This window comes from Pygocentrus nattereri, chromosome 4, assembly GCF_015220715.1.
Source record: "Pygocentrus nattereri isolate fPygNat1 chromosome 4, fPygNat1.pri, whole genome shotgun sequence".
Classification (NCBI taxonomy): Eukaryota; Metazoa; Chordata; class Actinopteri; order Characiformes; family Serrasalmidae; genus Pygocentrus; species Pygocentrus nattereri.
The window spans coordinates 15329505-15350770 of NC_051214.1; the positions used below are offsets into that span (position 1 = coordinate 15329505).

The 21266-nt window shown below is 41.6% G+C and overlaps 1 protein-coding gene across 4 annotated transcripts; it reads left to right on the plus strand.

Annotated features, from left to right (window-relative positions):
- Nucleotides 1–86: 86 nt before the first annotated feature.
- On the plus strand, nt 87–21265 carry LOC108443283 (nuclear receptor coactivator 7). 4 transcript variants are annotated; one of them, XM_037537736.1, is made up of 16 exons: nt 87–439; nt 1167–1288; nt 5274–5455; nt 7839–7909; nt 8754–8861; nt 9194–9292; nt 9429–9554; nt 9926–10110; nt 10619–11439; nt 12722–12893; nt 13019–13166; nt 13299–13424; nt 17858–18010; nt 18184–18279; nt 18883–18956; nt 19052–21265. In XM_037537736.1, the coding sequence occupies exons 2-16, from the start codon at nt 1251–1253 to the stop codon at nt 19185–19187; spliced, it is 2535 nt and encodes an 844-aa protein (XP_037393633.1). In that variant the 5' UTR covers nt 87–439; nt 1167–1250; the 3' UTR covers nt 19188–21265. The 4 variants fall into 4 exon arrangements, with proteins under 4 accessions (XP_037393633.1, XP_037393634.1, XP_037393631.1 ...); XM_037537737.1 differs by lacking the exon at nt 87–439 and having other exon boundaries at nt 1245–1288; nt 10652–11439; XM_037537734.1 differs by lacking the exons at nt 87–439; nt 1167–1288 and adding an exon at nt 1812–2356.
- The last annotated feature ends 1 nt before the right edge of the window (nt 21266 follows it).

The following is a 21266-nucleotide window of genomic DNA, read 5'->3' on the forward strand; positions in this document are numbered from 1 at the left end:
GTAATGAGGAGACTTGCTTAGCTGGTGTACAGTATGTGTACGCAACGTCAACCTGAGAGGTGGAGCAGCAATAATCTGGCCTATCAGCAAATCCGCGTATAAATAAACGTTGTTGGCAAACCTACACTGCCCACCACGGCGCTTGACTGCGTTACACCTGGCTATGGGTTAGCCATTACATAAACCAGCGGACCTACTGACGGCGTCCTAGCACTGTAGCGTCTGGTTAAATATTGTGTGGACTTTATTCCAGAGCGTTTTTGCAGGAACGTCATTCGGGCGCAGCGAAAAACTACGAATAGCTACGACGGGTGGTGCTAAACCAACGGAAATAAAAGACCTCGCTAACCAGCCAGCCAACGTCTGACGAGCTTCGGGGATAAGTGTTGTCGTTGGTGATGATGGTGGTAGTATGACACTACAAGATGTAGCATTATAGGTGAGTGTGTCACTGTTGATGTTTATTAAAACGACTACCGTTAACCAGCTAGCTAGCATAACAAGCTAACGAACGGGTCAACGAGGAACGCATTTTCTGTATTTCTGTTTTGCATTAATTTCCATGAACATACAGAGTGTGGTGTTTAATTCATGGCTGCCTAGCAGCTAACCTAAAGCCATTGTCTGTTAAGCTAACGTTAACGAGGGAAGGATGAAAACAAGATATCTAGCTTAGTTGTGAACATCAGCTAACAGGTTAGCTTTTAACATCGTATTCTTTTGTGACCACGGGCAACTATCATAATAGTAGATATAACGTTAACACGATTGTTTGCGTTTTGCTAGCTTTTGGCTGGGCTAATCGAGCATGTTTCGTAGCCAGTCAACGGAATGTTATTATAGAGAGGATGCTGCAGAGGTGTTCATTAAAACAAGCGGTCCAAGCCCTTTTCTTAAACTGTCGTTTATACGAGATTCTGTAGCTAGCCTTTCCACATAGGTTACATAACCTAGCTAATCTAGTTACATGTCTTTATTGGTCTGCTAGGTTTGAGGGGGTGCGAACTGTAATAATGTTTAAGATCCGTGTTAGCCCTAAGCTGCTTGTTGTAACAAACTTTGCGTGAGCCACTGACCCATGTACTGCCTCATGTACTGCCTCATGTACTGCCTCATGTACTGCCTGGAGATGGCATTTATCTCATGTGCATGTTTTCGTTTTGTAGGAAAGGGGTCAGGACTTCTTCTGAACCAGGAACCTGGAGTTTCCTGCCTGCCTACGAGTGTCTTGACACCTTTTGTCCACCGCAATGGAGAAACAGGAGAAGAGGCCTGGCTATTTTGCCAGGTACTTTAACCGAAATGAAAGGCTGTGAAGGAAATGGAGAAAGGGCCAGGCAAATGATAAGCAAAAAAAAAAAAAAAACATAATTTAACAATGTGCTTAATATGTTTAATGATTTCAGTCACAGTAAACAGTGCTTCAGCATAAAATATTGTTGTGGAGTGATTAGGGAGTAATAGCATTGTCATGCAGAACCTGGATATTGGAATTAGATTGTATACTTTAAGGGCCTTTGACAACTCTGTAAGCAAACTGACTGTGGTGGAATCTTGTCACATAAGCAGTGCTCTAGCATAATGCGTTCTTTTTTAAGGTACTGTAATGTATGCCAAGGATAATGGTCATAATAGGCAGTTACATGGATTCTTTATTGGGAGACAGGGGAAATTGAAAGTGGGTCAGGTAAATGTAGAAGAAGCTGATATGCCTGCCTTTTTCCTTGATCAAACATGTGACTTAGTTTTACACTTGTGGTTTTTTTTTTTTTTTTTTTTGGTTTTTTTTTTTCCTTTGCTCCAAGCAGTAGTATTCTAGTGGCTCAGGTTTTACAGCTTCGTCTCAAGCAGATATGATTGGTGTGTAAGCTAAATGTCGCCAAGTCTTTTTTTCTTATGAAAGGAGTGTTGTTCAACTTGTGGATTTTCCCTTTTTCTAAAGAGGAAAACAATAGCCACACAATTCAAATTGTTATCAGGTACACAGCTAACATTGGCTGCCAAGTCTTCACTGGAAAACTTTCACTCATGCCTGCTGTAGCTTGCTCTCTCTCCCTGTCGTGCGCTTGCTCGCTCTTTCCCATCTCTGTTGTGCAAGCTGGCTGTGGTACGTCCACACCCAGCTAATCGAAGTGCAGGAGAGGGGAAGCGGAGTCATGTTTGGACATCAGACCGGCAGCAGCTATGAGGGCAGCAGCAGCTGTGACAACAACAACAGGAGCAGTGGGACGTCAGGCAAAGACATAATCACCAGTGCTGCCAAAAGCAGTGCCGGTAGTTCTGCAGTGGGAGTTCCCCAGCTCATCGGTCTGTTTTTGAGGTTTAAAAGCTACACCGAACACAGTACATTCGACTGGTGAGATGATTGTGTGGCCTGTGTGTCTTAAGGGAGTGCGTGGGTGTTCTTCTTTCATCCTGCACTGCTTAATGTCCTTGTGCCTTATGTGGGTAATGAACATTTTCGAGAATGATATTTCTGGCATGTGCATGTGTATGCAGAAGACATTGTAGATGTTTCTAGAAGGCTTGCAGAGACTGTATTTGTGGGTTCCAGAGTGGAAGCTTGAGAAGAATACTACAAAAGAACTTATTAACATGGAGTACATGGGTATCTGTCTTGGTCTATAACGTCTCTTTAATTGTCCTTTGCATTTGTTGGCCAGGGTCAAATTTTGTCAATCAATGTTGCATGGTTGGCTCATACTATGTCCACAATAAGCTTCAATTTGGTAATCTCACTTGAAGCCCAGAAGTAAGGCTTGATTTTATTTTTTATAATTAATTAATGTTAATAGATCTGTTTGCCTTTTAAGGTGATCGTATGTTCCTTCAGAGTATAGGCATATACTTAAGGACAGTTGAGTCAAGATAAAGACTGAACTAGGACTAAACAATATGGTTGATGCTCTGATATGGAAATTGTGGGCCAAAGCCAATATCCATTGTCCATATATGCCGATGCTGATGCATATACATCTGTAAAATGTGGACATTTAGATGAGATGCACCTGGATTACCATTACAGAGGAATGTAACACTTGTTTGTATAAGCTTACAAATGCAGTAAAATGAGCAAAATACAGACATTTTAGCACAATAGCTAAGCATTCCGCTCTTCTTAAGTAAAACAAGAAACATCTGTCCAATGCCAATATTATTTTAAAGCAAATATTTGTGAATACTGATGTGATTCCAATATCTTCTTGCATCTCTACAGGTTTCTGTGATTTTTAAACATTGTGATATTTAAAAGTGAATAATAGGTTAGATAACTATTCTTAAATGAAGAATGTTATTTTCCTGTAATTTACTTACTTATTGTGCCACAGACTACACAAATATTGTATATTCAGATCCACAGTACCTCTCTGGAACCTATCAGCACTCTATATGCAAATACTGGAAAAGAGCAAAGGAACTTGAATATTCTCTGAGACAATGGCAAGCGCCAGTGGACGTGTTGCATCCAAACATGTTGCATACAACACTTGTGCGCCAAAAATGTGAAACCTTTGTTTTTAATTAAGAGATGCACATCAGTATCAACATGCAGCGGTGCTAGCCACTCTGGTAGCCAGTCTTTTACGTAAACAGACAAATGCTAAAGCTAAGGTTACTATCCCAGCCTTTTTCAGCTTGTATCTTTCAGCAGGAAAACAACCAATGTATGAAGATAGTAAATGAGGTAGTAAACAGATGCCAAGTGTTATAAGTGATATACTTTTTTTCATGCTTTATTTTGTTTAGTTTATACAAGTAGATTGTAAAAATAAACCTTGTTTTATGGGCTCCCCTGCCAGCATTCTATAGCAGCACTCTGCTACTTGACACAGCTCGTATGGTGTGCAATGACCTTTCCAATTCCCCCTCCTGCCCACATTTCAGCAGTAATGAATTTCCAAACTGTGAAATATCACAGACCAAAATGCAAAAGAAATTGACATGGTCAACACGCTCTTGGATTATTTAAAATGGAGAAGGCAAAATAAATCTTAGAAGCACTTTTAATGCATTTCTCCTCTTGATTTCATGCACAAAAGACAGAAAATGGGTCAGTTCTGCTGCCATTTTTTAAAATGGAAAGTTGTATTTGCATTTAGGCAAATTAAAGAGTTAATTGTTTCAGAAATATAACCTTACCAAAACAGGACTGTTACTTTGGCCCAAAATTCATAATGCATATCGAACCCTGGACCAACAATTTTTGTATCCCTAGTCTACAGGGAGAGAATAAGGCCATAGTACATTATTCTGGTGAGGGTTAACTGGCATAATGTGTCAATTATATTGCTGCATATTTACAATTGCAGTATAGCTTCTGGTATATTTACAACATGTTAGAGTGATCAGACTTCATGACGGACAGTGTAACACTGAGTGATGAGGTGTATTGCATATTGTGATATCAGTATTGTCATGGTAATGATCAATATATGATATACTGTGCAGTCCTGGACTGAACCTATTGGACATTTGATATCATCTGTTTCATTTGAGATCAGCCTTGTAGCCTTGGCAAAACTAGGCTTTTTAGCATTGTGATAAGTGATTTTGAATATTAGTATTTGATTTGCTTCTACTCATTGTGTTCAGAGCCAGCAGGTGCTTTTGTTAAGAAGGTTTTGCATTCCACACACAGGAATTTCCTTGCTAGACTGCTTCAGTTGTGGAATGTTTTGCCACTGTTAGTGCTGAAATCTTTAGCAGATGTGCATTGGTGCATTGTTGTTTGAGAGCAGGCAGTGCAGTGGCAGTTGCTCTGTCTCCAGCTTTATCGATTGACATCCCTCTTACTCCATTAGAGAGCTCATTGCATCCCTCCTTTCTGTTTCTCCCTTCCTTCCTCTCCACTTCATCACTGTTTACATTCCCATACATATGATACAAAATGCCCATTATTTATTTATCCAGTTTTCTGACTCATCTTATCTTATTTTCCAACTCCTCATCGGATTTCTTAGCTGGTCCATAAAGCCATCTGTGAGCTGAACTGCAGAGCTATTAGAGCCAGGCTCAGCCATATTGGCTCCCTGTGCCTCAGCTTTGCTTCTCTTAGAGGTCTGTCAATAAAGTGAAGAGAAATGCCTGCTTTTCCAGTAATAAGTATAATAGGGATGATGTGAAACATTGTGGAAAGAGAAACTGTGTTTCTGTGGTCTTTGTAAACTGCCTTGGCTGCAGCAGACCATCACATCATTTGAAAGTTCACCATTCTTATTTAAGCTGAAGTTTAAAGTGATGCACATTCTGTCATGTCATTGTGCGACTCTCAGGCTGAAGAAGAGGCGACAACTGAAACAGAGCCAGTCGGAAAAAGCGGTGACTGAGGAGAGCCATTCAGATCCAGAGTCAAAGGGACCAATCATCTACGCACCTGCCCCCACCGAACAGCTTCAGAAGAACCCAGAAGGAGAGAAGTGCAGCAAAACTGAGAGAACTCTGAGAGAAGGCTCAGGTAAGACATTTATGCTGCAGATATCTGCCAGTGAGCTTCTCATGGAAATTCAGAACTAACCACACAAACGTGTGTATGTGAATGTAATGTAAACCCTCAAAAAACTCCTGAATAGGCAATAATGGTACTAGCAGGTGAACGATCACGTGCTGTTTGCACAGGAAGTTGCGTAACCAGACTGACAAATTTGCAATGTTATGCCTATGTTATTGCTCCATAGGATCTAGATTATCCTGCAGTTTAAATCCTAATTTAACATACTTGATGTTTAAGATAACATACATTCTCATACTACAGTATAAAATAAACTAAATTGGTCTATTACACTTGTCTCATTGTTATGCTTGATCCATACCCCATCAAAGTTCTCAGAATTTTTCTATTTGTGTATGCATCTGTGTGCAGTAACAAACACTCAGGCATTAGTGTTATGCACATATGCATATATAAAACATAAGTAAAATAAATAGAACGTATATTTAAACCAGGCTGTTGGCAGTGATGTACCATGCAGGCTTCCTTGCTGACCACCCACTGGCTGTATGCATATTAGAACACAGTCTGTCATTGGTAGACATCAAAGCAGTGGACATGCCACTAATTTTAGGGGTGTGCCACAACTACCTTAGGATATCCCATCCTTCTTTTGAAAATGAGGTATGGGAAAAGTCACAGAGCGGTTCTAGGTGCTGTTGTTACTAAACTTCATGAAGCTTTGAGAATCTGGGCTCAGGATAGTAGATCTCCAGGCCCAAGTCCTAGCAGCAAGATTTGGAATAGTTTGGAATATTTTTTTTTTTCTTTCTGTAAAATTTAAAGTTTGATTGCAGATAAATATATAAAATCTTTTAAATATACTAGTCCTGTGTGCTTTTACAGCGCTAAACTGTTTAATAACTTTTTGGTGTGAAGTTTATATTTGAATCTACATTCATCCACTGTTATCAAATATTAAATAACAATAACCTCTAATATGACAAGTGATACAAACTTCTGCACGATACTTTTAGTACTAAATTATGCCATTCATCATCACCATCTGTGCTTCCCCTTTAGAAAGCATCATCTGCCACTGTAACCTAGTACTTGAGATACCAGCTAGAGCAATATAGCATTATAATAATATTTGATAGCTTTCCCTTTAAAACGGTGAGGGGATCTCCATACATATCCTTTGACATAATTACTTGCCTTGTAATAGGTCCTGTAGTTGCAATTCAGCTTTTTAATTAGTTGATTTTTTTCCATTGCCATAAATACAAAGTGGTATTTATTATTATTATTATTATTATTATTATTATTATTATTATTATTATTATTATTATTACTTTTTTTAAAATTCGTTTATAAGTCATGGCCATGTCCTTCTGTCTTTGTATGCATGGAGTGTTTGTGTTTGCACACAGCTGCAGAAGCTTATTACACAGTCTATTGAACTGCGCCACAGCAGGCCTCTGTACACAAAACCTGATCTGGGGCTGAGCTAGCCAGAAATTACAGTAATATTACTGAATGACTGCCACTAAAACGCTTATGGTTTGGAAACGGACAATTAGGGCTATGTTGATGTGTCTGCCTGCATTTGCTTGAACTTTGAAGTTTTCAAGAAGAAAAATGCATAAAGCCATAGACTTAAGTTGTTGTTCAGTCTTTATGCCTTTTTGCTGACCTGTTGCAATTAGATCCACACATAATCAGTGGAAATAAGCTGTTTACATTAAACAACACAAGTAACGGCTTAAATTTAATAGGTGGTAAACAGTTGTTTAACCATAACACAGCAAATTATAACCAAGCAAATAGTTCTACATGTTTACAATAATCTTGTTTTCGCCTCCTTTCACTTCCTGTTTCACTTGGATTAAAAAAAAAAAACAGTAACGTATCATGCATGTAAGTTCCTTTTGTCTTGCATGCTATGGGGAAAACCAAAAAAAAACTTGAAAAGCAAAAGAGACAGTTGTTTACATTTCAACTCAGTGAAGCTAGACAAGCTTAACGTGCATTATGTTCAGGTTAGTAGTGTAATGACTTGTAGGAAATCATGCATATGAATAATGTTGAAGTGCTCTCAGTGCCTACATGCTCTTTTAATGCTCCATGACCATTATTATCCATAGTAGAAAATATTGTTTTTGTCCTGGCCAAAGGAGACTATTGCTGCAGCTGCTAGAAAAGGGGAAAAAAGCCAAAGATGGTAAAAGAAATGTTGTGGTGTTAATGCATTCTCTTATTGTAATTTTAATGAAGGTAGATGATTTGTTTAGCCTGCGTGTCCCCGTGACTCATTAAACCCTGAAGTTTACTAAAATATGGGTGTGTGTGTTCATTTTAACCATTTTAACAGGGCCTGTTGGTTAATGCTAACAGCTTTCTTTTTCAGAAAGTGAATGCAAATCCAATGGCCAGGTGAAGAAAGAGAAGAGAAAGCCTCCAGGCACAGTAGAATACACAGTAAGTAAATTTTCTCTTATGTTTTGGACATGGACATGTTCTTTACAAAGACAGAAAAGCTGTCTAGTTTTAGAATTATTTGTTTATTTAAATGTTTTATTCCATTCCAAGTGACACGTTTACATTTCAGAAAAAACATATTTGAGAGAGAAAAAAGAGAAGGAGCCAAAATAAGAAGGGATGATGATGTGGGAAAGTGTGTATTTTCATTACAAATCGATTAGTATAAGGCATGGATGCTCAGGACTAGCTTTCTCTCTGACCTATTGTAACTAGCAAATTCAGGACTCGCTTTCTCTGACTAGACAAAGCATTTTTTGTAAGTCGCTCGGGATAAGAGCATCTGCTAAATGCTGTAAATGTAAAATGCACAGGTACACAAGGTGCCAGTATGCCAACAATAAAAACCTCAATTCAGATATTTGTTCTTCATCCAGGGAAGATAAATTCTGCCTGCACGGAATAATATTGTGCTCAATCAGTTACTGTAGCCTTTCAGCAACATTTGATCTTGGTATTTTACCTCAATCCCTGGCCCATTTGTAATCCTTATTTATTGTAAAATTAGGCAACCGCTCAAGATTAATAGTCCACTAAATCATCTTCTTAGCTACTTCATACTTTAGCTTTTCAAGCATTGCTCCAATGCCTGTTTGTTTTTCCCAAACAGGCCTGACTAATGATTAGAATTCAGTCTGGGATCATAATGTGATTGTTGTTGTTAAGCAGTTTGAATCAGTTTATTGAAGAAAAAAAAATGGATTCAGCTGAGACACAGTTTATGCTTGAACATGATGGAACTACATTTTTTGTTAATATTTTCTATGAAAACATCTGTCTACAGGTGGGCCCTAATGACACCTTAAACGGTATTGCATTGAAGTTTAACGTCACCCCGAATAAACTTGTGCAGCTGAACCGCCTCTTCTCTCGCAGCGTGGTCCCTGGTCAAGTGAGTTTTATGTGCAAGTCCTGGATTTACAGAAGACTCTTACCTCTTGCTGCAATCTCTGTCCTTTCTTCAAAATTCTCAATGTCACAAGGTCATGGCATAAGCATTATAGCCTTATGACAAATACAAACACAGATGCTGGGACACATTCATTCATTTTTTTTTCTGACTATCCTTCCTATTCAGATTGACTGACTGATATTGTGGGGTATTATTTATTTGTTTATTTTTGGCGTCTCAGTTCCTCCATATGGTGACAGACCTGTTGTGGTGATCAGATCTCTTCCATGCCTGCTTTTTCTTATTTTATTTTATTTTTTTAATTTTTACAGAAACTCTTTGTTCCTGATGTAGGCCAGTCAGAAACTAGCTCCTCAGACAACGCTTGCTCTGATTCAGTCAACAAAACCGCATCACAGAAAGATTCACAGGTATAAGGACTTAGTTCTTCATAAGAATTTATTTAGGGCATGTTATGTTAATTTACTTTGTTTGTTTTTGAATACTTTTCCAGCAGGTAAATCTCCAAATTATTAGTAATCAGCACCCTTGCTGTATGTTTTGTAGAATGGCAAATCTAGCTGCAGATCTGGGACACAACGGCATCGGGAACTCTCTCCACCCTCAGAGGACGAAAGCCCTGCTACTGTCAAATTCCTCAAGATGAGCTGCAAGTACTTCACTGATGGCATGGTGAGAGGCCAAAATTACATTGTTACACTTAATCCATCAGACTGCAGAGGGCCAGTTGTGTCTTCAAATATCCATCCATAACTTGAATGGCTTTCTGTGACCTGATCTAGTAAACTGTAGTGGCCTGATCTAGAGCTGCAGTGCTTGGGAATGGATGATATGAAGCCTTTGGTATTTTTTTTTTTTTTTTTTTTTTTTTTTGTTTGTTTGTTTGTTTGTTTGTTTCCTCGAACATGAACCTCCTTATGTAGCCGTGCTGCAAATCCTAACTGTATTTGCTTTGCTTTATTTTGATTATTCAAAATCTCAACTAACATAGTGGAGCTGTGATTTGAACTAGAAATTCCACTGCTCTCTTGCTCGTTTTACAGGGAGTAGTGGGTGGTGTGATGATTGTGACACCCAACAACATCATGTTTGACCCACACAAGTCGGATCCTCTGGTCATTGAGCATGGATGTGAGGAGTACGGACTCATCTGCCCCATGGAAGAGGTGCTCTCCGTGGCTCTGTATGACGACGTGTCCCGCATGAAACTTAAAGACGCATTGCCATCGTAAGCAGCAACTGCTTCTCTGACTGTCCTAGCTTCCTTAACTCATTCTGCCTATTTCATGTACTGCAGTGTTATAATGTCAAACAATATTCAGCAGATAATTATGTACTATGCGGTAGGTTTTGTATACTTTTCCCAAGCATGTTACTATGTCAGGCTCCTCTGTTTCACTTGCCCTACTGGCCACATCACTCTGATTTTATTTCCATTCTCCTTTTTCTTGCTATAACCCTTTTAATCATTACCCCTACACATGCATTTTACTATATATATTTTTTATTTTAGTATATCAATTTATTATTTATTACTTCTTATTTCTTATGTTTACATCTTTTGCCATTAGTTTCACTTTATTCTTTCCTAAGTTTATTACATTTTGCTTTAGTTTCCTTAAGTTTGCAATTTGGTTTTCATGAGTTTGTCCTTCATTTTTAAGTTCTCTTGTTTTGGTTTGTTTCTCTCTTTAATTTTCCCTGTCACCTTCACATGACACCTGTTTCAACGGTAGCGACATGCCTCAGGAAATGTGTCCATTATACAGGCCAGGTGAATGGGTGGAGCTTCCATCCGAACATGACCTGAACCCGTTCAGCCGCTACGAGGCCCTTGGGCAACCTAACCGTCCAATTGTATTAGACGACATTGAGACGACAGTTTCAGAGACAGCAGAATGCCACCCTGCAGACAAGTCACCATCAGATGAAGGATTTACCGAACTGGAGCTCATGCAGAACGACTCTGGCGCAGAGAACGGAAGTGCAGAGATGTCTCATAACAAGCCGGAAATTGCCAACATCACTTGCTTCAGCCTGGAGGAGGCATCATTACAGGTGGTGAGTGACTCTGAGGGGGCAAAGGTAGTAATATTGCCCCCCTCAGATGAAACCGTGAATGCTGTGAGGTCATGTGACAAAGACCAAGAAGAGGAGGAGGAGGATGAAGGACTACATAATCGTTCCACAGATGAAAATGTGGAGACAGATGGGAACAAACCCAGCACACTGCATGGTGGAACAGAGCTTAATGAAAATGGACATACAGTTACTACACCAGATGAGCTGAAAGATACAAAAAAGACTGGGATGCAGATTCCTACTCTTGAATCTTCTCAGATGGAAGTAGCAGCCGGGGACCACGTGGGAATGGTAAGCCCTGGAAGTATCACTGAAGAGAATGGTAGTTCTTTTGGACCAAGCCATGAAGAGGACAAGGAGACAATCAAGGGACCGAATTCTGAGCAAGAGCTGTCAGAGAGGGAGAAAGAAAGACAAACAAATGAAGCAGAGATGAAGTCATGGCTGCTGAAAAGGATGCAGGGACCAATCGAAGGTAAGCAGCTCATGAAAAGGCCACTGAATGTTATGATGCTTCTCACCAACTATATTTGATAAAATACAAATTACAGGCTTTTATTGCCAGAAACTATCATAAACGAGATAGTAGGAGATATATAGCCAGAGCTCTCTTCACTCGGCACAGGCTGACGCTCACAGGAAAAACAAACTGTCAGAGACACATGCATGAGGCTAAAAACATGGCCTTCTAGTCACAGGTAATTTGATTAAGGGGATTTTTCCTTCTCTGTAGTTAGTCACAGTCTGATCTTTCTCAATTGGATATCATCAAGTTGTTATGGTTAAGTGTGTCCACTTGGCAGTAGTCTTGTTAAAGCCACTGGGCTATAATTTTAAAGTATTTCATTGTGTTTTTTTGTTTTTTGTTTTTTTTAATACCATAGAGAATATCTATGGTGGTTGGCTCCTTTTTTTTAATTTTTTTTTTTTTTTTTTTTTAATTTGCATATCTTCACAAGGGCAGGGAGAGTGCTTTTGTTTGTTTTTGTTTTTTTTTGTTTTTTTTTGTGTGTGTGGTGTTGGGTTTTTCTCTCAATTAATAATTAAAGTACAAGCTGTCCTGTTATACAAGCACTATCTTTAGCTTTACAAGTGATCCCACTTGTATTTCAACAAGTGAAGTCTTAAGTCTCTTTCTCTGATAATGTCTCTGAGTTGAAAATAGTTTGTGAGACTGACTTGACATTGTTCTTTGATTTTAGTGGTTGATGCCTATTCTAACAAAACTAAAGACAGGTAAAAAAAAAAAGTACAGATAGGCAGATATCATTAGAAAATGCTAGAATTTCTGGATTGTCAGAGGAATTCGATTAAATCCTGTAACAAATCTAGCCTGAAATAGCAGTATAGTCATATTTGAATAGTCTGAGTGTGATGGCTTTTAGATGCTCCTCTTAAGAGAAGTTTAGTGCAGGACAATATGTTGATATTTATCGTTAACATGATAAATTATATCATATGTCACAGTATGTTTTCTTTGGGTATATTGTGCATATATTGTCAGAATATTCACAGCTGCATGTTTCTTTCCATAGAGAGCACAGTTGGGCCAGTTTAGCTGGATTTGGTGCAGCACAGGATGTGAAATGTTGCCTAAAACCGTTTCTAATCATAGCTTTTGATAGACTTTTTTTTTTAATTGTGGCTATTTTGTCTTTCATATTAGACATCAGAAAAAAAATTCTTACTTCAGTATAAAATGGTTTATTCTAAAAGTTGTAGCATCACTTTTTAAATTATACATGTCCTCTTGGCAGACATGCTACTTTCCACAGAGGAGAAGAGCAAGAATCCACCCATGTTTCTCTGCTTCAGAGTGGGGAAACCCATGAGGAAATCTTTTGCTGTTGGTCGGACCTCTAGTCCTGCCCACTCATTTGGAGGCAGGGGAAAGCAACCAGAGTACTGGTTTGCAGTACCACAGGAAAGGTAAATTTGTGTGCGTATGTGTGTGATGATGTATTTTTTTTTTTTCCCTCTTTCAAACTTGAATGTCTTTTTAAATGCGCTTTATTTAATTAATTTGTTTGTTTGTTTGATTTATTTATTTATAGAGTGGACCACCTTTACTCCTTCTTCATCCAGTGGTCTCCTGATGCGTATGGGAAAGATGCACAGGAGCAGGGCTTCGTGGTTGTAGAGAAAGATGAGCTCAACATGATAGATAACTTCTTCAGTGACCCAGTACCACGAAGCTGGGAGGTGAATTGATGTGACTTCTGCATCATATGGGTTTTATTGGTTTAGGTGTTTTTTTTTTTTTTTTTTTTTTTTTTGTTTGTTTTTTTTTTTTTTTTAGGCCAGATATTTAATATCATTTAAATGTTCCCTCAGATTATCACAATCAATGAAGCAAAGAGGAGGCAGAGCTTTGGCAGCTTTGAGGATGAGGAGCCCCTGGACTTGCTGCCTATGCTGATGGACCCAAGCACACTACTTGAGGACACGCACATCGAAAAGGTTTTAGAGCAACACTTGTAGACTTCACCCTACTCTGCAGTTAATACATTTTAGAATTTCAGTTTATTATCCTTTTGTTAAGTGTGTAACACAGTGGTTTAGTTGGCAGGGACCCAAGATTGTTAACTCCTCCAGAGACCCAGTACTATAAAACTGGGAGGTGAATGCATGTGAATTTAGACTTCTGCATCGTAAGGCTGTTATTGATGTTAAGGTTCTGTAGGGGGAGCTGACACTCAGTTCTTACAGCAGTAGTCGCAGCAGTAGTCGCAGCGGGGGGGAGGGGGAGGGGAGAACACTTCTCAAATAGAATGGAGTTTGGGGGAGGGGTAGGGGAGAACACTTCTCAAATAGAATGGAGTTTGGGGGAGGGGGAGGGGAGAACACTTCTCAAATAGAATGGAGTTTGATAGTAGAGTAGAGTAGAGTAGAGTAGAGTAGAGTAGAGTAGAGTAGAGTAGAGTAGAGTAGAGTAGAGTAGAGTATTACCAGCACCTACTCTGCACTTGTGGAAAAGTTCCATCCATCCATCCATCCATTATCTTCCGCTTCTCCGGGGTTCGGGTCGCGGGGGCAGCATCCTAAGCAATGAAGCCCAGACCTCCCTTTCCCCAGCCACTTCCACCAGCTCTCCAAGGGGGATTCCGAGGCGCTCCCAGGCCAGCTGGGCGATATAGTCGCGCCAGCGTGTCCTGGGTCTTCCCCGGGGTCTCCTCCCAGTTGGACTCCCGAGGGAGGCGTCCAGGAGGCATCCTAACCAGATGCCCGAACCACCTCAGCTGGCTCCTCTCGACGTGAAGAAGCAGCGGCTCTACTCCGAGTCCCTCCCGGATGACTGAACTTCTCACCCTATCTCTAAGGGAGAGTCCAGACACCCTGCGGAGGAAACTCATTTCGGCCGCTTGTATTCGCGATCTTATTCTTTCGGTCATTACCCAAAGCTCATGACCATAGGTGAGGGTGGGAACGTAGATCGACCGGTAAATCGAGAGCCTTGCCTTATGGCTCAGCTCTTTCTTTACCACAACAGACCGGTAAAGAGCCTGCATCACTGCTGACCCAGCACCAATCCGCCTGTCAATCTCCCGCTCCCTTGTACCATCACTCGTGAACAAGACCCCGAGATACTTGAACTCCTCCACTTGAGGCAAGAGCCTATCCCCGACCCAGAGAGGGCTCTCCACCCTTTTCCGCCTGAGAACCATGGTCTCGGATTTAGAGGTACTGATTCTCATCCCAGCCGCTTCACACTCGGCTGCAAACCGATCCAACGAAAGCTGAAGTTCGCGGCCTGATGTCCCCAATAGGACCACATCATCTGCAAACAGCAGCGATGTGACCCTGAGGTCACCAAACCGGACACCATCCATCCCTTGACTGCACCTAGAAATTCTATCCATAAAAATTATGAATAGAATCGGTGACAAAGGGCAGCCCTGACAGAGTCCAACTCTCACTGGGAACGAGTCTGACTTACTGCCGGCCATGCGAACCAAACTCCTGCTTTGTTTGTACAGGGCCTGAATGGCTCGTAACAAAGAGCCATGTACCCCGTACTCCCGAAGCACCTCCCACAGAATACCCCGGGGAACACAGTCGAATGCCTTCTCCAGATCCACAAAGCACATGTGGACTGGTTGGGCAAACTCCCATGAACCCTCCAGAATCCTGGAGAGGGTGAAGAGTTGGTCCAGTGTTCCACGACCAGGGCGGAACCCGCACTGTTCCTCCTGGATCCGAGGTTCGACTATAAGCCGGACTCTCTTCTCCAGTACCCCTGCATAGACCTTGCCAGGGAGGCTGAGGAGTGTGATTCCCCTGTAGTTGGAACACACCCTCCGGTCCCCTTTTTTAAAAAGAGGCACCACCACCCCAGTCTGCCAATCCAGTGGCACCGCCCCCGATGTCCACGCAATGTTGAAAAGGCGTGTCAGCCAAGACAGCCCCACAACATCCAGAGCCTTGAGGAACTCAGGGCGGATCTCATCCACCCCCGGAGCCTTGCCACCAAGGAGCTTCTTAACTACCTTAGCGACTTCGGCCTCAGTAATGGACAAGCCTATTCCCATGTCCCCAGACTCAGCCTCCTCACTGGAGAACGTGTCGGTGGGATTGAGAAGGTCCTCAAAGTACTCCTTCCACCGCCCAATGACGTCTTCAGTCGAAGTCAGCAGCACACCATCTCCACTATATACAGTGCTAGTGGCACACTGCTTTCCCCTTCTGAGTCACCTGACGGTTTGCCAGAATCTTTTCGGAGCCAACTTAAAGTCACTTTCCAAGGCCTCACCAAACTCCTCCCATACACGGGTTTTTGCCTTGGCGACAACTAAAGCCGCAGATCGCTTGGCCTGTCGATACCTGCCAGCTGCCTCTGGTGTCCCACAGGCCAACCATGCCCGGTAGGACTCCTTCTTCAGCTTGACGGCATCTCTCACCTGGGGTGTCCACCACCGGGTTCGAGGATTACCGCCCCGACAGGCACCAACTACCTTACGGCCACAGCTACAGTCAGCCGCTTCAGCAATGGAGGAACGGAACATGGCCCATTCTGAGTCAATGTCCCCCACCTCCCCCGATATCTGGTCAAAGTTCTGACGGAGGTGTGAGTTGAAGATCAATCTGACAGGTTCTTCTGCTAGACGTTCCCAGCAAACCCTCACTATACGTTTGGGCTTGCCTGGTCTGACCGGCATCTTCCCCCACCACCTGATCCAACTCACCACCAGGTGGTGATCAGTTGACAGCTCAGCTCCTCTCTTTACCCGAGTGTCCAAAACACATGGCCGCAAGTCCGATGACACGACTACAAAGTCAATCATTGAACTGCAGCCTAGGGTGTCCTGGTGCCATGTGCACTTATGTACATCCTTGTGTTCAAACATGGTGTTCGTGATGGACAAACTGTGGTTTGCGCAGAAGTCCAAAAACTGAACACCACTCGGGTTCAGATCAGAGAGGCCATTCCTCCCAATCACACCCCTCCAGGTCTCACTGTCATTGCCCACGTGAGCGTTGAAGTCCCCCAGTAGGACAAGAGTCTCCAGGAGGATCACTTTCAAGCACCCTTCCCAAGGACTCTAAGAAGGCTGGGTACTCTGAACTGCTGTTCGGTGCATAAGCACAGACAACAGTCAGGACCCGTTCCCCAACCTGAAGGCGTAGGGAAGCTACCCTCTCGTCCACCGGAGAAAACCCCAACATACAGGCACCGAGTCGAGGGGCTATGAGAAAGCCCACACCTGCCCGCCGCCTCTCACCATGGGCAACTCCAGAAAAGAATAAAGTCCAGCCCCTTTCAGGAGATTGGACCCAGAGCCCAAGCTGTGTGTTGAGGTGAGCCCGACTATATCTAGCTGGTATCTCTCAACCTCGCGCACCAACTCAGGCTCTTTCCCCGCCAGTGAGGTAACGTTCCAAGTTCCAAAAGCCAGTTTCAGCAATCGAGGATCAGAACGCCAAGGCCCACGCCTTCGGACACTGCCCGATCCACAACGCACCGAACCCCTACTACTGCCCCTCCCATTGGTGGTGGGTCGATGGGAGGGGGGACTCATGTAAGTCCTTCGGGCTGGGCCCGCCCGGGCACCATGAGTAAATGCCCGGCCACCAGATGCTCGCTGGCGAGCCCCTCCCCCAGGCCTGGCTCCAGGGTGGGGCCCCGGTAACCCTGTTCCGGGCAGGGTACACAAGTCCTGCTTTTGTGTCTTCATAGGGGTTATTATGGATCACACTTTGTCTGACCTGTCACCTAGGACCAGTTTGCCATGGGAGACCCTACCAGGAGCTTTTGCTCCAGACAACATAGCTCCTAAGATCATTCAAGCACGCAAACCCCTCCACCACGATAAGGTGGTGATCCAAGGAGAGGTTGTGGAAAAGTTGATTGCCCAAAATTATTTGTTATTTTTTCACTAAAATGTTTTTATATATCAGTCTTAAAGCAGTCACACATTTACAGTTTTATTGCAAACTTTGTCACTGCCAACCCCCACCCCAAAAAAAGCAAATTGGAAAAGGTCCCACACACAAAAAGCATGCAAATGCTGCCTCAAATATCGAGAAAAGGTACTGCAAAATCAAACCATTTTAGCCTGTAACACTCACAGAAAAGCTGCAACATCTTTAGTGGGACTGGTTTAGTAACGGTCCTAGTTTAACACAAGAATATACTATTTATTTAGTCATAAACAATTTAACCAGCTGAACCATGTATGTTAGAATAGAGTTAGCTTTAAACATATAGAGAATGGGTGTTTTTGTAAGGATCACAGCTAGGTGTATGCTTATGATTTAGGTTTAGGCCTAACCAGCCACATGAGGTCATTGCTCGGTAAAATGATCTGCCGAACCATGACGTGTGATGTCTCTCAAAAATAGCCAAATAGGACTAGTTTGCTCAAAATTACATGATTTCGTGTTGACCTCTACAGCTGGCTGCTCGACTTCCTGCCCGGGTTCAAGGCTATCCATGGCGATTGGCCTACAGCACAGTTGTGCATGGAACCAGCCTGAAAACTCTGTACAGAAATCTTGGGGAGGTGGACTGCCCTGTGCTGCTGGTCATCAAAGACATGGACAACCAGGTATAAACGGAGACACAAAATAACTGAGCCATAGCTTCTATTGCTTGATAAGACCAGATACACAACTATGTGTTCTATTGAGTAAGCACAGGTAATACATTTGGTGTCAAGTTACAGTGAAACATAATGATGTTAACATGGTGCTATTTGTTTTGTTTGTATTCTTGCGGCAGGTTTTTGGAGCTTTTTCCACTCACCCGTTCAGAGTTAGTGAGCACTATTACGGCACAGGGGAGACTTTCCTCTACACTTTCAGCCCTGAAATTAAGGTGTGTTTGTTGTAGCTTCTTGTTGAGGAAGCTTGTTTGCTCTTTAAAATTGAGGGGCAAGATCAAGAATCTACTGAGGATTCATTTCTTAATCTTTCTCAGTTAAAACGTAACCGTTATTGCAGCCATGTTCAAATCAAAGTATGCTTTATCACACTGCTGTTTCTCAGCCAGTATACTTGTGATAAATAGAGCAGGACATTATATTGTGACTCTAACTCAACAGCACACAGAACTGTCTGTGCCATTATAAGGCTCAATTTCTGCTGTTTTCCCTCACAGTTCTTCTTAGCAAATTATGCAGAGCAAATATAAATGTATCATTTAGTACATTCCGTTTCCTTCCTCCTTCACTCAGTTCATTGGTTCCATCATGGATTCATCCATGGTCATACTGGGGTAGTAATTTGCAATAATTTGTAAGGCTCACTGTTTTTCACCCTTTTCTTAATTCAAGTACACTAACTTGGTAAAACTACTTTCCTCTTACTATTTCTTTGCAGTGAAAAAAAACAAAATGCAATACACCAATGACATTACTTTTCATTAATGGCCATCACAACTTGTCACTTGGGAGTACTGATGTCTATTTATTTTTGAAAGATGTTTCGCTGGACTGGAGAGAACTCCTACTTTGTGAAAGGAAACTTGGACTCTCTGCAGATAGGAGGTGGAGGGTAAGTTTAAATTGATATTAGGTTGGTAAAGTTGGTAACTTGGTCTAATTTATTAATTAAGTCTGTGCTCTTTAACTTCCATTGTGTCTTGCTAGGGGTCACCTTGGTCTGTGGCTAGATGCTGATCTGTATCATGGCACAACCTCCAAATGCTCTACCTTCAACAACCAACCACTGTCATCACAACAGGACTTTACTATCCAAAACCTGGAGGTCTGGGCCTTTGAGTGAGCTCTTCTGCACGTATACACGAACACATACACGAATATACCTGTACATCCACATACTGTGAGAAATACACGAACACTTGCATTCAGCTCACGGCATGTAATATAACAAGTTCAAAACATGCTCTATGTAACGATTTTATCTGAGTATAGGTGGCTGTTTGGATTTACACTGTTCCAGGTGGGCACTAGTTTTGATGTAATAACTGTTAATTGTACAAGTTTACCAGGTGGTAATCAGATGTTTTTACTGTGGGTTAAACCAGGCTGTATTTGACTGCTTTATACATTTTAAGCCTGGCCTAAGCTGCTGTTTTGTGTTGGTCTGAACTTGTTTAGACTTGAGGGAAGGGTAAGAGAGAAGCAGGCTTCTGTCTGTGCCTCACTCAGACTGCCTTAATGTCACCCACCACCCTCACCTGTCCCAGCATGCAATAGTGTACACAAATGCTCTGCAGAAATATAACCACTGCTTAGAAGGCTGTGACGGCAGAGGCTGTGTGTGTCATGTTGCAGTACTTTAGGAACGAGTTGAAATTTTGTGCAAAAATACATTTGTAAAATCTTGTGGGTTAGCCAAGCAGGGATGATGCTGTTTACAGAAGGGAAATGTGGCCAGTGAAGCGGCTTTTTGGCATTTTTTTGGGCTCTGAAGACAGAGTCGCTTGACTCAAGCTGACTAGTATGGATGCTGTCCATATGAAACATTCCATTTGAGAAAAGGGAAGCAAGAAAACCATTGTCTTTGACCAAAGTGTTTCATTTACTTTTCATGAAAATTTTTTTATTGTTTGTGTTTTTTATGTTTTGAAATGAAATTGTCTTTTTTTTTTTTTTTTTAATGGAATGTTAAACATAATCCCTATATGTGAGAACTGTCACTTTTGGTTTTGTATGCTTTTGTGATTTTATTTGGTCAACATTGAGAGTGTGAAAGCACTTTCTGGAAGTAATGTCAGTATTATATTGTGCCACTGATGGCATTGCTCCCTATTTCACTGGTAGTGTTGGAGAGCTTTCACATATAGATTTCATACACAAATGGCAAAACCATTTCTGAGAAGGTGTCAACGAATCCTTAAATGGAAAAATACTAGCCTAGCTGATGATGAGGATTGAAAACTAGCAGTTGGCAGCTGGCACTATTCTACAATGCTAACTAGTTTTCATCCATGGGTAGAAGGGCTGCACAATATGGACCAAATACCAATTACTACCTGTTGTGATTGCATATAGTTAATGATTGGCTGGCATTGTTTGACCAAAATCATCGGTTTGATGGATTATGTAAATGCCTTGACTCTTCCAAATACCCCACACTACACAATAAAACACTGATTGATGAGCTCGCTTGCATTTCTCAGTGAGGTGTATGTTGAAGCCCAACTGGTTAGCTTCATTAGCATTTTTTGTGAAGAATATATCCTATGACAGGCCCTTTGCTCAAACAGATTTGCTTAATTCTGGCAATAAATTATTAAATTAATGTCAGAAGCACCATTTGCATTGGCACATGTGAATGTTACACTGTTACTACTTTTGATCATGTGAAATTGCAAATGGAAGCTAACAGTTTGAAATGACATGTGGTTGAACCTGTATCACTTGATTTTGCCAGATATGCAGGAGGGAGCCAAAGTGAAGTTGAAAATGGGGAGAGAAATAGATTTGTAAAAGGAAAGTCTTTGTCAGATGGTTCATGATTGGGTCCCATCACTACAGTCCTAAGTGTCTTTTTGTGGTTAGTTAGCCTATCGGTGTCTTGAGTCCTCCATTACCTTTGACTAACCTTCAGTTTGCTTTGTGCTTGGTCATTTCATTTCACTACAAGACAGCAGTGTGCACACTAAACTTCCCACTGATTCATGTTAAACAGCCCTCTGTATGTTTAAATGCCCCCATGCATAGGGGAAGATTTGTCTACAAACCATTTCACTTTAAATTTTCCAAAGAGTGTTTTTCTGTTTCTCTTTGAATCCAAAACTTATTGATGTCCAGTTCATGTAGTTATCATCATTGAATGTTCTATTTATTGTTGCTATGGAGTGAATTAAATAAAGAAATAAAGCATAATGACACTCAT